The sequence below is a fragment of the Oncorhynchus kisutch genome, linkage group LG16 (assembly GCF_002021735.2).
Source record: "Oncorhynchus kisutch isolate 150728-3 linkage group LG16, Okis_V2, whole genome shotgun sequence".
Taxonomy (NCBI): Eukaryota; Metazoa; Chordata; class Actinopteri; order Salmoniformes; family Salmonidae; genus Oncorhynchus; species Oncorhynchus kisutch.
Genome location: NC_034189.2, coordinates 22,034,175 through 22,051,887, shown reverse-complemented (window position 1 = coordinate 22,051,887; position 17,713 = coordinate 22,034,175). Strand labels below are relative to the sequence as shown.

The 17,713-nt window shown below is 42.7% G+C and overlaps 2 protein-coding genes across 4 annotated transcripts; one reads left to right on the top strand and one right to left on the bottom strand.

Moving 5' to 3' along the window:
* Positions 1-2,763: 2,763 nt before the first annotated feature.
* Positions 2,764-7,045, top strand: sst5 (somatostatin 5). Its single transcript, XM_031792011.1, has 2 exons — positions 2,764-5,919; positions 6,724-7,045. The coding sequence occupies exons 1-2, from the start codon at positions 5,788-5,790 to the stop codon at positions 6,916-6,918; spliced, it is 327 nt and encodes a 108-aa protein (XP_031647871.1). The 5' UTR covers positions 2,764-5,787; the 3' UTR covers positions 6,919-7,045.
* A 423-nt stretch (positions 7,046-7,468) lies between these two features.
* Positions 7,469-16,810, bottom strand: trip6 (thyroid hormone receptor interactor 6). 3 transcript variants are annotated; one of them, XM_020504221.2, is made up of 11 exons: positions 16,734-16,810; positions 16,186-16,230; positions 13,483-13,693; positions 13,039-13,169; positions 12,645-12,755; positions 11,849-12,430; positions 11,601-11,694; positions 11,282-11,451; positions 10,238-10,416; positions 9,887-10,007; positions 7,469-9,725 (listed from the first exon to the last, which is right to left on the bottom strand). In XM_020504221.2, exons 3-11 carry the CDS (start codon positions 13,682-13,684, stop codon positions 9,594-9,596), a joined length of 1,722 nt encoding a protein of 573 aa, XP_020359810.1. In that variant the 5' UTR covers positions 13,685-13,693; positions 16,186-16,230; positions 16,734-16,810; the 3' UTR covers positions 7,469-9,593. The 3 variants fall into 3 exon arrangements, with proteins under 3 accessions (XP_020359810.1, XP_020359811.1, XP_020359809.1); XM_020504222.2 differs by having other exon boundaries at positions 16,557-16,741; XM_020504220.2 differs by having other exon boundaries at positions 16,186-16,755.
* Between the last annotated feature and the right edge of the window lie 903 nt (positions 16,811-17,713).

Below are 17,713 nucleotides of genomic sequence, written 5' to 3'. Positions count from 1 at the left end.
TGCCACAGATGTCTCAAGTTTTGAGAGCGTGACTGCGGGAATGTCTACCAGAGCAGTTGCCAGATAATTGAATGTTAATTTCTCTACCATAAACTGCCTCCAATGTGGTTTTACAGAATTTGGCAGTACGTCCAAACGGCCTCACAACCGCAGACCAAATGTAACCACGCCAGCCCAGGACCTCAACATCCGGCTTCTTCACCCGTGGCATCGTCTGAGATGGCAGGTGACGAGCATGGATCTTTATGTCAATGCCATGGAGATCGTCTCTCTGCGCTCCAGAGCTGAAGCCGGAGGAGAGTAGCCCAGGGGACGGAGTAGGACAACACTGATCCTACACGCTGATCTTATGTAAGTTCTGCATTTTAAAATCCATCGTCAGCTGTGCACTTGTGTATAAAATGTGGTTCAAACTTCAACAACACAAGTTCAGAATGTGTTTATATATTTATAACCTTGGAAGAAATCTTAAAGGAGTGACTCTGCAAAAACCCTTATTCTTTTTTGTATTATTATTGTTTTGACATGTATAACTTTTAAGAGACTAACTCATTTATACATTGCATTCCAACATGTATTGCTTTTTGCCTTTGTTTATGTTGCATATCCTATCTTGTATACTCTAAGATTCGTTTTCTGGAAGTGTTACCATATAATAATCATCCGCCGGCATTCAATCCGATTGCACGTCGTAGCACGCTTGTCATTTAAAGCTATAATCCTTCATTAGTGAAACTGCCACGACCGTTTGGGATGTTACAACAACAAAGAAGTTACTGCAAACAACGAACACTATTTGACATCATTACAGGCTTGATAGAACAACAGAATATGTACTGCAATTAGTTTTCACCACGCTGTCGGAGGCTCCTCTCCTCCGTTTCTCTTCCCTTTCAACAACAAGACAAAAACAATAACAAAGGCCCTGAGGCGAACAATAGGCTGTTTCCCCTAACCTGGATCTGTAAAGGTCATTTCCGATTGAGCCGACACCTTTCAGTCTTTACCGTGAATGTGATCTCCACGAATGCAGAAACATTGCCTTTAAAATCAGCATGGTCGACAGTACTCTACAATCAGATTAAATCCTGGCCTTTTATATTTTTTAAGCATTTTTAAAAGGGGGACATTTTTTTCACAAGTTATTTTGGTTGGTTGTTGTTTTTTTTATTTTTTATTATTTTTTATCACATGTTATTCATGATAAATGTTATGATTTTAATTATGATGTATATTATTGTTATGATGCTAGTAGTACAGTGCAGTGGTTAAGGGCGCTGTACTGCAGCGCCAGCTGTGCCACCAGAGACTCTGGGTTCGCGACCAGGCTCTGTCGCAACCGGCTGTGTCGTCCGGGTTAGGGAGGGCTTGGCCGGTAGGGATATCCTTGTCTCATCACGCACCAGCGACTCCTGTGGGACTCTCAGGATCCCTAAAGGACTCTCAGACCATGAGAAACATGATTCTCTTTTATTTATTTATTTTATTTCACCTTTATTTAACCAGGTAGGCAAGTTGAGAACAAGTTCTCTTTTACAATTGCGACCTGGCCAAGATAAAGCAAAGCAGTTCGACAGATACAACGACACAGAGTTACACATGGAGTAAAACAAACATACAGTCAATAATACAGTATAAACAAGTCTATATACGATGTGAGCAAATGAGGTGAGAAGGGAGGTAAAGGCAAAAAAAAGCCATGGTGGCAAAGTAAATACAATATAGCAAGTAAAACACTGGAATGGTAGATTTGCAATGGAAGAATGTGCAAAGTAGAAATAAAAATAATGGGGTGCAAAGCAGCAAAATAAATAAATGAATTAAATACAGTTGGGAAAGAGGTAGTTGTTTGGGCTAAATTATAGGTGGGCTATGTACAGGTGCAGTAATCTGTGAGCTGCTCTGACAGTTGGTGCTTAAAGCTAGTGAGGGAGATAAGTGTTTCCAGTTTCAGAGATTTTTGTAGTTCGTTCCAGTCATTGGCAGCAGAGAACTGGAAGGAGAGGCGGCCAAAGAAAGAATTGGTTTTGGGGGTGACTAGAGAGATATACCTGCTGGAGCGTGTGCTACAGGTGGGAGATGCTATGGTGACCAGCGAGCTGAGATAAGGGGGGACATTACCTAGCAGGGTCTTGTAGATGACATGGAGCCAGTGGGTTTGGCGACGAGTATGAAGCGAGGGCCAGCCAACGAGAGCGTACAGGTCGCAATGGTGGGTAGTATATGGGGCTTTGGTGACAAAACGGATTGCACTGTGATAGACTGCATCCAATTTGTTGAGTAGGGTATTGGAGGCTATTTTGTAAATGACATCGCCAAAGTCGAGGATTGGTAGGATGGTCAGTTTTACAAGGGTATGTTTGGCAGCATGAGTGAAGGATGCTTTGTTGCGAAATAGGAAGCCAATTCTAGATTTAACTTTGGATTGGAGATGTTTGATATGGGTCTGGAAGGAGAGTTTACAGTCTAACCAGACACCTAAGTATTTGTAGTTGTCCACGTATTCTAAGTCAGAGCAGTGATGTTGGACAGGCGGGTAGGTGCAGGTAGCGATCGGTTGAAGAGCATGCATTTAGTTTTACTTGTATTTAAGAGCAATTGGAGGCCACGGAAGGAGAGTCGTATGGCATTGAAGCTTGCCTGGAGGGTTGTTAACACAGTGTCCAAAGAAGGGCCAGAAGTATACAGAATGGTGTCATCTGTGTAGAGGTGGATCAGAGACTCACCAGCAGCAAGAGCGACCTCATTGATGTATACAGAGAAGAGAGTCGGTCCAAGAATTGAACCCTGTGGCACCCCCATAGAGACTGCCAGAGGTCCGGACAGCAGACCCTCCGATTTGACACACTGAACTCTATCAGAGAAGTAGTTGGTGAACCAGGCGAGGCAATCATTTGAGAAACCAAGGCTGTCGAGTCTGCCGATGAGGATATGGTGATTGACAGAGTCGAAAGCCTTGGCCAGATCAATGAATACAGCTGCACAGTAATGTTTCTTATCGATGGCGGTTAAGATATCGTTTAGGACCTTGAGCGTGGCTGAGGTGCACCCATGACCAGCTCTGAAACCATATTGCATAGCAGAGAAGGTATGGTGAGATTCGAAATGGTCGGTAATCTGTTTGTTGACTTGGCTTTCGAAGACCTTAGAAGACCTCAGAATGCACTATATTATTATCTTATGATCTTTGGGTTAGAAGGAAAGTATTGTTGGCCTACTTAGTATGATATACAATAGATTGATTTGCATGCAACAATCAAATGAATTAATCAATAGATAAGTCAAGTAAGTAAATATAGTGCTATATCAATGACCCCAAAGGTATTGTTGACACGATTATCACATCCACTGTATGTGTGATGTGAGTTCAGATCATGTTGCTGTTGTTATTTACTTTCCAGATGAAGACCTGTTGCTCTCTAAACTGCCATTTAATATACACAAAAATGATGAGAGCAGGAGAGCCATACAGTAAACAGTACACTAGATGGCAGCAAAGCGACCACTAAGACCCGACAGGAATGATGAGAAATGAATGTCTACACTGTAGGCTACTGCACTGTACTATCAGAAATAGTGGAGTCCTACAGCCCCAATATAGGCAAATACAATTGTATATCTTAATTGTTATTCCTATGTCAAAAAGTCATGGGCTATTTGTAGAGACATGATAGCCGTGGTATAATGGCCATATACCACACCCCCTTGGGCCATATTGCTTAATTATAACCTGATTATTAACATTTCAAACCAAAGCCTAGGCGACTCCAAAACAACTCTTCAGGTCTCAGGCAAGGTTACTCATCACATAAGTGTGGTCAGTCACACCAACACCTATAGAAGGCGTCTCCACGGACCTGTTCAGGTGGATGTAATAACATAGATTGTTCAGATAGAAATGTATTGTGTAGAACAGACATTAGAAACAGAATGAATAGAGAAGACTATCAGCAACGTTCAGATTGTTTCACATCACTGAATACACACCAGCTCTCCAAAGAAGACAGGTGGGTTGTGATGAGGACTGGAGGTGGTGGCAGTACTGTAAGGACCCCACACGGGATGTATTAATGTGCCCAGTGGGATGCCTGTGGCCATGACATCCCCCATCTCCTTTGGAAATGTTAATGAGGGCCGGAGGTGACATGAAGAAATGAGTAATCAGAACAAACAGTGCATCTCCCATGGTGCCAAGGGGCAACGCCGTCAGGAAAGGTTAGACTTCCTTCGTTCAGTGAGGTATCCGTCTTTGCTACCAGCTATTGCTAATAATGTTTCCTACAGTGGGGTTTTATTTCCCATTCATCCTCAAAGAAGTCAACAAAAATCTATTCTGACGTACCACTCCAACCAGGCCAACTGTTGACAGTTTGGTTATCATTTGAAATCATGAATAACATGGCCCAGTCAACAAGTAGAGTAGAATAGTGTAAAGTCTGGGACATTTGAGTTGTCAAACCAGTAGTTTACAGCAGCTCACACTTTAACTACAAACAAAAATAAATAATGTCCCACATTTAGGGCTCTATTCAGTCTTTAAAGCTGAAGCGTTACAGATTCCGCTGTAATTTACGATTGAGCCGACGTGCATCATTCTCTGTGAAGCCAGTCTCTGCTTCAAGAGGGAACATTGCCTTTAAACTTGAATCACGCAGAAAGGCTTAAACTCCAGCGATGCGGATTGAACAGAGCCGCCAGGCTGCGTTTACACAAGCAGCCCAATTCTGATCTTTTTTATGTTAATTGCTCTTTTGTCCAATCAGATCTGAAAAACACCTGATGTGAAAAAATGATGTGATTGGTCAAAATACCAATTAGTGGAAAAAATATCAGAATTGGTCGGTCTGTGTAAACGCAGCCTCAATACGCACTTGCATCTTTGCCCTTTTGCTGATAAATGAATGCTTACTTCTTCTGGGTACATGATGGGGGTGGGGAGAAGAAGATGGAGATTAGTGGGGGGGGCAGTGGGCAAACCTTCCAATTAACATTTGAGTCACTCCATATCATTAGCAGCTCTGTGTGGCGCATTAGGACCACACATCGTGCCGGAGACGCACCAGGGCTGGTGGGGCTAATCTCAACTGACGCAACACCCCTGGGCCTGGCTGAGACAGACGTCACCCTCCGTCAACACTAGACTGTGAATGAGTCCCAAATGGCACCCTATTCTACTCCCAAAAGAGTGCCATTTCAGACGGGTCCTGGTCAAAAGTAGTGCACTATACTGGGAATAGGATGTCATTTCAGGAGCACACTATCATCATCACTGGGCTCGGGGTTTGTTTAGATCTGAAATGCCGCTTGTAATGCTGTGTTGTTTGCCATGCCCACTTCACACTTGTCAATTCCATGTCACAACTTTGCAGATATTGGATGTTGGACAGATGTATAATATTGTTTTGTTCTTGTGACTGTGTCAAACCCCTGTGACCTTCTTTACTTCTTCCCTACAGCTAGTGACCCCGATGACACGCGCACACACACACACACACGCACACGTCCTCATCAACCAATCACATCCCTGTATTGGTATGAGGAAGAGCCAAGGATGAAGAAACCTATATATTGGTGGCGCCACTATTATGTGACACTTGGACAGGGCTGTGTTTTGTGTGTGGACCAACGGCCATCTTCGTTCTCTGACATCCAGCCGTTGTTTTGTTTTCCAATAGGATAGTTATTGTTGAACATCCAGTCAACATCCAGATTATCGCTGCTGAATACAGCATTGAAGGATACATTCGGTATACAGTTTAACCAATAGGAAAGGTACAGACAGGGGAGATGCTGTGTTCCCAGCTGCAGGTGTTACTGGTGGCTCTATCTGCCTCAGTGTTTCTGGCGAGGGTCAGCGCCGCTCCACACAGAGACATGCTAGCTGAACTACTGAGAGCAGATACAACCAAGGGCAACGAGGTGAGTGGTTGACTCACTGTTGTGTCAATTGCCTCATTTATAACCTTTGTCTTCCACTTATCCACATTCTGATTGTGCCCACGTTGCATCTATATGGTAGTAAAACCTTGCTTATCTGTCCACATTGTGAACAGATATCCTGGTCCCTCTCTGTATGCAAATTATTTAACATATTCTGTCAATGATTTTACAGGGCGCAGTGGTGATTTTAAATGCTGTCAATGTCCAGATCACAGGTGGTTAGTGGCATCTTAATTGGGCAGGACAGGCTTGTGGTAATGGCTGGAGAAGAATCAACATTAAACACATGGTTTCTATGCGTTTGATGCCGTTCCAGCCATTATTATGAGCAGTCCTCCCCTCAGCAGACTCCATTGGATCCTTTCTACACTTCTAAGATATTCAGACACACCTCAGGAGGTAGTCAGGAAGATCGGATCACAATGAGTCTTTTAGACGTCTACACCCGTCTAAAAATGTGGACAAGATCGAGACTAAGGATGCACGCTAGAACCGTGTATAAATGGAGCTAATGTTTTTATTCATTCTTGAATTATATTCTGTAATATTCAACTCAATGGTCATACAATTTCAAGAGGACTAGTCATATTAAATGACCATAACTTCTACTTGCTGTATATGTTAAATTATTTCATTAGGCTTCTGATGATGTTTTGGTCCTAGAATAACTGACAGAAGTGTTCCATGACAATCGTAGTGTTAATGTCCGTGGTGTCAAGTTATTCCCTTTCTTGGATGGAAAATGAAGTTGTATTTTATGTTATTATATTCTTTTCCTAATAGGATCTCTCCCGCACCCTCCTGCTGAAGATAATGTCGGACCTGATGAGCACAGCCGTGGGGGAGAACGAGGTCCTACCGGACCTGGAGGATGCACTCGGGGTGAGGGAGGAGGTGGTGCGCCAGCTACCCCTCTCCCATCGGGAACGCAAGGCTGGATGCCGGAACTTCTTTTGGAAGACATTCACATCGTGTTAACTTGCCAAGCAGCCTCTTCTTTGTGCTGGATCATTTGAAGACATATTTCTTGCAATGTCACAAATGTAAAATGACAGCTACTTTTCCTTTTGCACTGTTCATGATCAATTAAAAGGTCTAGAATGATGTTGGCAAGTACCGGATATGTCTTTTTCAAGGGTTGGTTGTCTAGCAACAAAAGCAATCCGTGCACAACTATGGGGCAAGCTTAGAATGTTGACATGTAAGCTATATTTCGCCTTTACTGAAAACAAATACATTTGCATAATGAGTACTTGTCTCGTAAATACAATCAGTACAGTTGTTGGTTAGCTAGCTAGCACATTTTAGCAATATTGGCATGAAATGGTATCAAACACAAGCCACTTCCCACATGGCAGGTTCTTTACATTCTTGCTAGCAGCCATCCATATTCACCACAACGCGCTGGCTTCTGCTGCACGGAAGCGTTCACATCCTTTTTGTAACGTTGTCAGCTAACCCATCTATAACACCGAATAGGTTTTAGGTTAGGGTCTAGTACAGGGGTATATAAAAAGATGACACGGTGTAGTTTGCTGAAAAATAGGGATGGTTTATTGTATTGATTATGTACTACAATCAGCATTAGGGGGGGGGGGCAAATGCACACACACCCCTCACACTTCAAACTTGAGCCAAATTGTACAAACCACCTGCTCAGTACAAAAGCATTCTCCGCTTGTATTCCTCACATGGACAGATCGATTATTCTGCAATACAACAATGGCTTTAAACCACCGATTACACTTGTCAACAAAACATGTTGGCCATCAAGGCCACACATTTGAACGATTGTACCACGAGACTGAAGGGAAAGAGTGAGATGGTAAAACAGAAAGAACATGTCATCATAGTTAATATTTCTATAGCCTTTCATTGCCGTTCTCTTGTACTAATCAATATGACACTGGAACATAAAACATTTACACGCAGTGACGGCCATAAACACGGACTTAGAAACAATGAGTGTATAACAGGAGTTGAAATAAATACGCAAAAGTGGAAAATGCAACTCACAGGGCTCACACAGAGATCTTCATATCTTTGTGAGCAGAGACAAATACTGAGGGAAAAGGATCAAGTACTGTGATTCCAGACACAAACACATTTGGGTTTTGAAGGCGTGTGAAATTAAAAAGGTGTTCAAGCCTTCAAAATCATACGAGCCGCTTTTACGTTGCAAAACAAATTAAGACAGCGGGACGGCGAAACACAAGGACAAATGACATCAAAACAATGTGAGAAGGACTCCAATGTCTCAGAGATGCTTCAACATGGCCGATAGTGCCATGAGGATATGGATTAGCGACGCAAATCTAACTCTTAAGCTAAAACAAAAACTCATAAAAAACACAAGAGGATGAGATCCCTGTTTCTCAGTAAGACAATTGCATTAGACTTCATTGCACCTTCTTCACCATTGTAACAGTCAAGTATAAATCAACACACATGTTAAGAGAAATGATATTATAGTAATAAAAAGCGCATTCAAATTTTGAAGATGGGGTTTGGAGTTTTGGCTGGCTTACAAGTAACATTCTCGGAAATGCAGTACCAATTATCATGATACAAATCGCTGTTCTGTTTTGACAAGGCAAACTTGTCAGCTGCCAAGTTATCATCTTGACACAAACGGACTGTTTCAACATTAAATTAGGGTCACAGCATTTACTTTAGCGATCTGCTTTTTATGACTACCTAATCTTTCTTTGTCCTCTATTCTATTCACAAATCAATCCAACTACAGCTACTTCCTCTCCTATGAAACGTATGCAAATCCATTCACTCCATAAACAAATCAACCCGCAACATATGCTCCGTCACAGATATCATTTGCATATGTGCGTTTTTTCATGCGAGGCAGTTCAGCGTTTTTTATTGACTTCAGTGGCATACAAAAAAATATATATGTTCCATTATCTGGACTGGTCAGATGGCAGGAAGATATAGTCTTCCTCAATCCTCATCACCACCTAATTTTCCTACTTATCGTCAATATCCATCAATAATTATTTGCCATTATAGAGCTCCTTCCATGTCCCCTCTATGTCTGGCAGGATAGAGCGTAAGACATAGTGTAGGACATGCAGGATTAGTGTGACATAAGCAGTGGGTGGGGAAGGGGGAGGGGGGTTAGTGCAGCCCCTGCTGCCTGCAGGTCAGAGGCTCTATACAATACTGGTATGCGCTGAAGGGTAGGGGATAGGGTGTAGTAGATAGGGAGTAGGGGTACAGGATACAATATAGAGGATAGGTGATAGCTAGTATAAACCAGAGGACAAGGATTAGGGAATAGTGGTGGAACTTGTTGTCAATCCATGTTACAATACCCTGTCTTTAACCTGGAATTATGTATCAATAAACCTAGTCAAGTGAAATTAAATAATGGCATCATATTGAAGACCTTCATAGGCAGTTTGAGGTGACGTGGTACTACTGATTCCACAGCTTTGGGCATCTGAAGAACGAAGATTGACTAGAAGAGTATGAAAAAGTAGTTGCCCTTAGTTTAACATTTCCCCCCTTGTGGTTAAGGTTATGATTTGGAGAGGGGTGAATCTGGTCTCAGATATATTCGTTAGGGCAACTTCTACCTCAGAGCAGGTGAAAGTAATGGAAGGATTGCGGGGTCAGAGGTGACGTCCCCTAGTTGGTTAGCAGTCAGTGGAGATTTTGGCGGAAAGGTCCTGGATGCGGCGGGCGCTGCAGCCCTTACACAGGATGTGACCATCCAGGGGGTAACAGCCTCGCCCCTCACCCTCGGAGGACAGGAGCAGACCACACTCCTGGACAGAGAAAACACAGGGTAAATCCAGGAACACTGATTGGGTTCAACTGAATGGCCTTTGTACATCTGATGTGACATCCTGCCAAACTGTAAATGTCATTCAACTTGAGCAAGGTATTTTACTAACAAGGACACACACACACTCACACTACTACTCACCTCACACACGTAGCAGTTGACGTGGAAGCTGCGGTCCAGCGCCACTATCCTGACGGTCTCCTCCTGTCCCGGTTCGGGCATGATGGCCTGGCCACACACAGAGCAGCGGGGGGCAAACTTCCTGTTTAGGACAGAAAGCGTCAACACTAACATTAAAACTCAGAGGGTGGAACACTAGAATCACGTTTAAAAAAAGGACCAATGGCTGAACGTTATCTCAAGAAATGAAAGTGTAAATCTAAGTTTCATTGTTCAATGGGAGACTTGTGCTAGTGTCCCAGTTCATTTTTCGTCTAGAAAAAGTACAGGTAATATCTGGCCCGGAGATATTCCGTTTGTTGAGCTGCTGACCTGTGGAAGTCATCTATGCAGTGAATCTGGGAGGTGGCGTCCACAGTGAAGGGAACCCCGTCCAGGCAGCAGCCACACACCACACAGTTGAAGCAGCGCGGGTGGTAGGCCTTTCCCATGGCCCGCAGGATACGGTCCAAGATGGGTTTGGAGCACTTAGAGCAGCGCTCTAGGGTACTCTGAGAGAGGCAGCACAGGTTCAGACAAAATAGTTTGTGTGTGTGTGCGCATGTGGGAGATATTGGTGCCGAGCAATTAACCAAAATGTTGGTTCTTTTTTTGTTTTTCAAACAACTGAGCGACGTCGGTTCAATTGTTGGATTTTTTTTTTTTCTCTAGAGATAAATAGGTCTTAATTGAAAGGAAAAAATGTAAACCCGCAAACACTTGGCCCTCCGTGGAATGAGTTTGACACCCCTGTTTTACATAGTTTAGCGCAGAAAACATGGTAGAGAGCAGTTGCTTCGAGAGGTATCTCTACCTGAAAATACATGATATAAAAGCGATTGATAGTTGGTATTCAGCAGGCAATAAAAGTATGCCTTATTTATTTTGAAGAACTTCTAAAATAGTGATTTTGTCAGGCAGCAGCTCTACAGAGCTGAACTGCTCATTTAAAATCCAGCCACATCTCAATTGGGATTAGGCCTGGACTTTGACTAGGCCATTCCAAAACTTATTTATTCAAGTAAAGTAATGTGAATGAATTATGCTTAATAGGTGATGGGGAGTCACTACCATCATGGAACTTTTATAAATTGTTTTATTCTGTTTTGCAGCATTCAACCCCTAGTGCATATTTTTTTAAATGTTTATTATGATCAAAATCCGCAATTATTTTCTAAATAAGCGAACCGAAAAGACCTCAAAAAGCACTATCGGCTCAGCGTTAGTGAGATAATTCAATATATATGGAGAAAGACGGCAAGAAAAAGAAAGATGGATGGAGAGATCAACTGATGAATTCAGGGAATACTGCTAAAGTATTTAGAACAAAGAGAGAAGGAGAAGCGATTCACAATACAAAAAGTGATAGCAACTCACAATGTAACAGCTTTCGCAGTAGCTCTTCTTGTCCAGGGCGTAGAAGGGTTGCCCCCGGAGACGGGCGTGGCAGGTGATGCAGGTGAAACACTCCACGTGGAACACCTGCTCCATGGCGATACAGCCACTGCCGTCGCCAAGCACATTGTCACCGCAACGCGCACAGCGACCTGATAGTATGGAGGGAAAGGAGAAAAGATGAGAATAGGAGGATAAGAGATTTTTACTCAGAAGGAACATCTTGTGTTCAATTTAAATGAACTTTGTAGCCCAAGGGGAAATTAAGAGTCCAGTCAACACAAAGGACATAGGGAAGTACCAAAGTATTCCTCTGTAGGTGGGTGATTCATGTCATACACCAACTTCTTAGTGAGCCGGTCCAATTCCTCCTCTTGCCTCGGAGCTGCTGACCCCTAATGGACAAATATGATTAATTATTCATTATTTCCCATTCAGATTAGTGAAACCAAGAGACTGAGGATACAAGTACTCAAAAAGGACCATACTTTAGAAGCAGCAGAGCATGCTGTAGAGTAGATGACCTCTGAACTCTAGACAGACACTCACCTTGCTGGGCTGATAGGCAGGACTTGGGGCCTCTCTTGACCCTGGTTGGTGATTCTCCAGGCCTCTCTTGGGCGTGGGGCCCTGGTTCCCTCGCCCTCTAGACCCCCCGGGCACCTCCTTGTAGCCCCCATCAGAGTGCAGCTCCTGGGCTTGGGATGCGGGATGGGGAGGGTACCAGCCCTGGGGGCCTGTCTGATTCTGGGGTGGGGGGCGCGAGGAGTGCTGGTGGGGCGGAGGAGGGGTGTAAGCCTGCTCGGCTTGTCTACCAGTTTGGGAGTAGGTGACAGGCTGGGCTGTTTTGACCTGGACGCTGAACCTCGGGCCAGTAGGGGTGGAAGAGGTGGTATAGGAGGCAGGGACGGGCTGAGGGTAGGGTTTGGACACCTGGGCGTAGGTGTAGTCTGGCTGGGGGGAGTACTGGGGAACCTGGTGGGGATCACTGGGGTAAGGGGGTGCTGGATGGTACTGGGACTGGGGGGGGTAACCCATGGACGGCCTGCCCTGAGAGAGTGCTCCTGGCTGGGTTGAGGGTTTGTAGCGGTCCCCTGAGATGTGTTTGTTGTAAGGCACGTTATCGTACAGCTGCAAAGGAATGGAAACACAAATCATTTTTTTGCCTTTTTTTATTTCAAATGAATTACTAACAAAAACTCAGGCGTAAACATCCAGAAGAACCAGTGATACACTTCCAGCCAGATGTTTTTTTTTTGTTTTTTTAATCGGTCAGTTATATGTTTGTGTATTACATTTCTGGGGAATAATTTATTCCTCATATGTAGTCAGTCAGGTAACCTACCTGTGTGCTGTTCTGTGGATGGCTGTCCAGATCGGCCAGCATGCAGGTGAGAGAGTCAATCTCTGCATCGAGGTTGGAGTGGTGTCCACTTGGCTTCTCAGGTCCACGATGCTGAAATCATAGAGCAGGATCACACACACGAAGTCGCATGCCTTTATAACATTTCACAACAGGAGAAAGAGAGCAAAAATAGTGTCATTACTTGTTTATTTTAATATTGGATTTGAGCAAATGTCATGCTCCATGACATTACAACAATCGTAACTAGCCTATACATGCAATCAGGTTGAAAACCTCACTAATCTTAGTCTGGAAACCACACTGAACATCGTGGCGTAATGGAGCAATAATCAGTGTGGATTCCAGGCTACAAAAACAATTATGTCCCACCTACCATTAGCTCATAGCTGTCCATGTGAGGGTTCCAGGACCGGTCTTCTTTGAGCCCGTGGGGAGGTGGTTGGTAGTAGTGGTCGTTAGATTTAGGGTGAAACCCTGTGTCCTCTTGGTGCTGCATGGGTCCACCTTTACAACAAATATGACACAGTACACTTTACATTTACAAACAAGACCATAATAACCATAATGTACACACTTTACATTGACACATAATCAAATAGTTTTCATGAATATTGTGCCAGTTCTAATCACCAAAGCATTGGTGTACTCAATATTTTATCAGTTCTAACTCTCTTCTACGCCAAGGCTTGAGCTAAGTTTTCACTGACATTTAAACTGTTGTCAATCACGAAAGTTATCACAGGATTTCATTTTACCAAGGTTTAGCACAATACTCAAGCCCAGTGTAACGTAAGGCCCACCACCACCATGTTCCTACCTGTGGGTCCAGTAGCCATGTACCTAGTGGCCAGTCCTCCTCCACCTCCTTTCTGGTCATAGACCCCATACTTGGGCCGGGGGTCCGAGGAGACCTTCATGGGCGGCTGTCTGTACATGGCTGGCCCGGAGTGGGACATCTGAGGAACAGTTCTCTCTGGGCTACCCAGAGTCCTTGGCGGCAGCCAGGTGGGACCAGACATGTCAGGGTTCTGAAAAGAAGGTTGTTGTGATTAAACTGCTATATTGTAAAACTATAGCATAACAATTATATTCCTGTATTTAGGACAACAGCAGAACAATTAAATTCTTATTTCTATTACAGCATATTGGATGACTGTCTTTCATATAACAGTGATAGGTTTAGGCTACAACATGATACTCAAATGTTCCCTATAACCATCATGAGGTTGCTACAACCTAGCCTATCAATTCAAGATTACAAGGTATGTGCACACAGGTCGAGAGAAAAATTTGCTGACATAGGGTGTGATCATTAGTTCAATAGTTGCAAACGAGAGTCTCCATTGGACAAATTCAGGTATGTTTATCCTCATTTTGTTCCATTTAAGAAATGTTTTTCCACAGAATCGGTGGAATGAATACACCCCTGATCACACGTAAACACTTGTGGACGTCAATGCACAACACATCAGCTATGTGACCAGGCAAAAAAATAAAAAATATAAAAATAATAATAATTCCAAGCCAAATGATATCATAACTGCTACACACAGCCTACATCTCTGGCACAATATTAGTTAAAGTAACGTCATAGTCAACATAGCTAATAGAACTAAAGTGTTAGTAAACCTGCTACAGTGTGCAGTCAATAAGCAGTTTAGCACTTACACCGGCAGACCCCGGGGGCAATAAATTTGTCAAACCAAAAGCTTACCTTGACTTGGAAGAGTTCCAGTGTTGTGTTGGATAGTCATAGCCAGCTAGCTAACATAGCATCCCTCTGTTTGAGCAGTGTTTGACTAGGCTGAACTAGCTAGCTGCATTTGCTAGCTAAGTGAAACTGAATTTTAAAAAAAATCTCTATCTGGCTCCTCCTTCATTTTTGGAAGAAATGAATTTGTTCAAAACTGTTCAACCATTGTCTTTCTCTTCGAGTCAACTACTCACCACATTGTATGCACTGCAGTGCTAGCTAGCTGTGTCTTATGCCTTCAGTACTAGATTCATTCTCTGATTGGGTGGACAACATGTCAGTTCATGCTGCAAGAGATCGGTTGGAAGACATCCTCCAGGAGTTGTCAGTTACTGTGTAAGTATATAGAAGGGTCTGAGAACCATGAGCCTCCTAGGTTTTGTATTGAAGTCAATGTACCCTGAGGAAGACGGAAACCATCTGTCCTCTGGATACACCATGGTGCTACCCAACAGTGTGCGGTTGAGGCTACTGAAGACCTCATTTGAAGTATAGTATGTTTTAATCAATTATTTGGTGTCTTGATTATATTTAGTATAGTTTTTAGTAACTTTTTTTCTGTTTTACAGATTCGTTTTTCCTCCTGAAAATCACTGAGGATGGTCCTCCCTTTCCTCCTCTGAGAAGCCTACACCGGTGTGTATATTTACGTCAGAGGCAACCACTGGTCTGTATATTTGTGTCACAGGTAACCACTGGAGTGGAAACCAAGAGATGCTTCAATCTGGGTTTCCTATGGCAACTGACACACAGCAGTTTAATAATAGGCTCATAGTTGAGAAGCAGGAAGATAGCGCCATTCCCAACCATAAGGGGAATTCCAGCGGACAGACACACCAGTTCCACAGTGTGAGCCAACACACACACACGGGCACATATAAAATAAAAAAAACACAGAAATCTCACAGGTGCAAGACCCTTGGCTTGTTCCACCATTACCCCTGGGTCTTTATCCACTACAATAGTTATTGTCTCTGATGTTTACACTCAACTCTAAATTATCCCAAATGAAGTTGCAGTGACAAAAACAAGAGAGGAAACGTCTGTAATGATATGTGTCTCTGCTTCGGCACCTGGACCTGGTTTACAACAACACATTACACAAGGCAGTGAAAGAAAGAAAAAAGAAAAACGGAAAGGCTACAGCTGTAAGGATGGGACTGTGATTAGGCCTACAGTCTGATTATTAGACAACAACATTCTCCACAAAACTTTGACCATGACAGCCCTTTATGATGATCATCATTAGCATCTATACCTTCTATCTTCCTAAACAAACATGTATTTAAAGTGCATTGCATTATTATGTTCACTATAAGTGAATGACCAGTCAGAGCCGACTCTACTGCAATTGAGCTGCTGTCCCTCCTTCCACCGGCCTGATTTAAACCTAAATCCGGCTGAGCGGACACTCAAATCCGAGGATTGGTGGGCCGGAAAATTAAATCACAGCGGCTTTATAATTCTGTGATTAAAAACATTATTTTTTTAAAGTCTTACGGTGGATTGTAAGACCACTACTCACATAAACTATAACAGCTAGCCAACTTGATATCAGTTGCCTAATCATGATAGCACACTTATATGAGCGAACTGTCAAACGGGAATTGAGAGCTGGAGCGCGATAGAGATACATTGTTGTAGCAATGGCAATGCTACATTGTTGCAATTCTAGCCTACTAAACTTCCGCAATCAAAACAATAACACTTCTGCGATTGGGAAGTGTTGTATGCTATGAAGAATAGGCTAGAATGGGGATATCCTACCTCTTAAAATCCAGAATCCTTATGTCTTCTCGTCTTCATACTCATCTACAAACGAAAAACATGTCACAGTGTAGCGACAATTAGGCTATTTGGGTCAATAGCCAGATCACATGCAATGCTAAATCGTATAGGCCTATGGCATTGCACCTTTCTAAACGATAAAAACATTGCTTTGTCAAGTTTTGCAGCGGCAAAGAAAATGTGTAGGGTAGTTAGTAGTAGACAAAAGTATTTATGTTCAGAAAATTACAATATTTTTCGGATTTAAACAACAAAAATCATGCAGCGTCAGTCTAGGAATATCAAACGGGCAGTTACACTGAAGTTAACATGCGAGATTAATACAGAGAAAATTACAACATTAGCCTAACTTGATATGTTTGTTTGAAGAGATAGCTGATCTACAGCGTCTAGGCTACACGATTAGCCTACTACAAAGAGAACGCTACACTTGTTGCACACAAACACGCGCAATTAAACAATTGAACTTATTTCATGTGTTTTTCAGATAGGGTAGAATAAAACTCGCTCATAAAAATTAGGCCTACTTTCTATTGGGGTGTATTCATTACGCCAATTCTTTTGCAAAACGTTTTGAAGGAAAAACCGTTGTCGGCCCCTCCCCGTTTCGTTCCTTTTGTTTCTTAAACGGAAAACGATTTCCGTTGCAAGACGTACTGAACACACCCTTGGTCTAGATTCTGTAATTTACTTTCTCATGGATCCCGTGTTTGTCACAGGCCTAGCCTAGTGATCTGCGTGGAGGATCACTAGGCTATGCAGCCCAGTCCCTACATCTTGACAACAAAATAGGTAAAGCGGTTGATCTGATGCTTTTCAAATTAATCTGGAAAAATTGTACACATTATATTAGGAAATCTGTCATTATGAACACATATGAATATGGTGGTCTCAAATTTGTAGATTGTCCTACTTTGAATAATACTTTTAAGATAAATTGGGCTAAACATGTATTAAAGAATCCAACTCCAATTTTATGTTCCTTTATTTTTTATTTTTTTCCCATCTTTATTTAACCAGGTAGGCTAGTTGAGAACACCTTTATTTAACCAGGTAGGCTAGTTGAGAACACCTTTATTTAACCAGGTAGGCTAGTTGAGAACATCTTTATTTAACCAGGTAGGCCAATTGAGAACAAGTTCTCATTTACAACTGCGACCTGGCCAAGATAAAGCAAAGCACTGCGACACAAACAACAACACATGGAAGTTACACATGGAATAAACAAACATACAGTCAATAACACAATAGAAAAAAATCTATATACAGTGTGTGCAAATGAGGTAAAATAAGGCAGGTAGGCAGATGTGTAACCAGACCTCACCTTCTTCTCATCTACCCTCACTTCCAGTTGACTCACCAATAGGAAAAATGTGTTTCTCCTTGCTCCCTCAGAACAACAGATCTATACATGCTTTTTTCAAAGGGATATTGTATCCATTCCTTATGTCACAAGTTGCTGGACTACATTTGTCAATAATATCTGTTGGAAAAAAGTCTGGTTATT

Coding starts and splice junctions, on each gene's coding strand:
- sst5 (XM_031792011.1), top strand. CDS start 5,788: ATGCTGTGTTCCCAGCTGCAGGTGTTACTGGTGGCTCTATCTGCCTCA. Junction 5,920..6,723: donor ATACAACCAAGGGCAACGAG/GTGAGTGGTTGA, acceptor TTTTCCTAATAG/GATCTCTCCCGCACCCTCCT.
- trip6 (XM_020504221.2), bottom strand. CDS start 13,684: ATGTCTGGTCCCACCTGGCTGCCGCCAAGGACTCTGGGTAGCCCAGAG. Junction 11,452..11,600: donor ACCTACAGAGGAATACTTTG/GTACTTCCCTAT, acceptor CCATACTATCAG/GTCGCTGTGCGCGTTGCGGT. Junction 10,008..10,237: donor TGCATAGATGACTTCCACAG/GTCAGCAGCTCA, acceptor TGTCCTAAACAG/GAAGTTTGCCCCCCGCTGCT.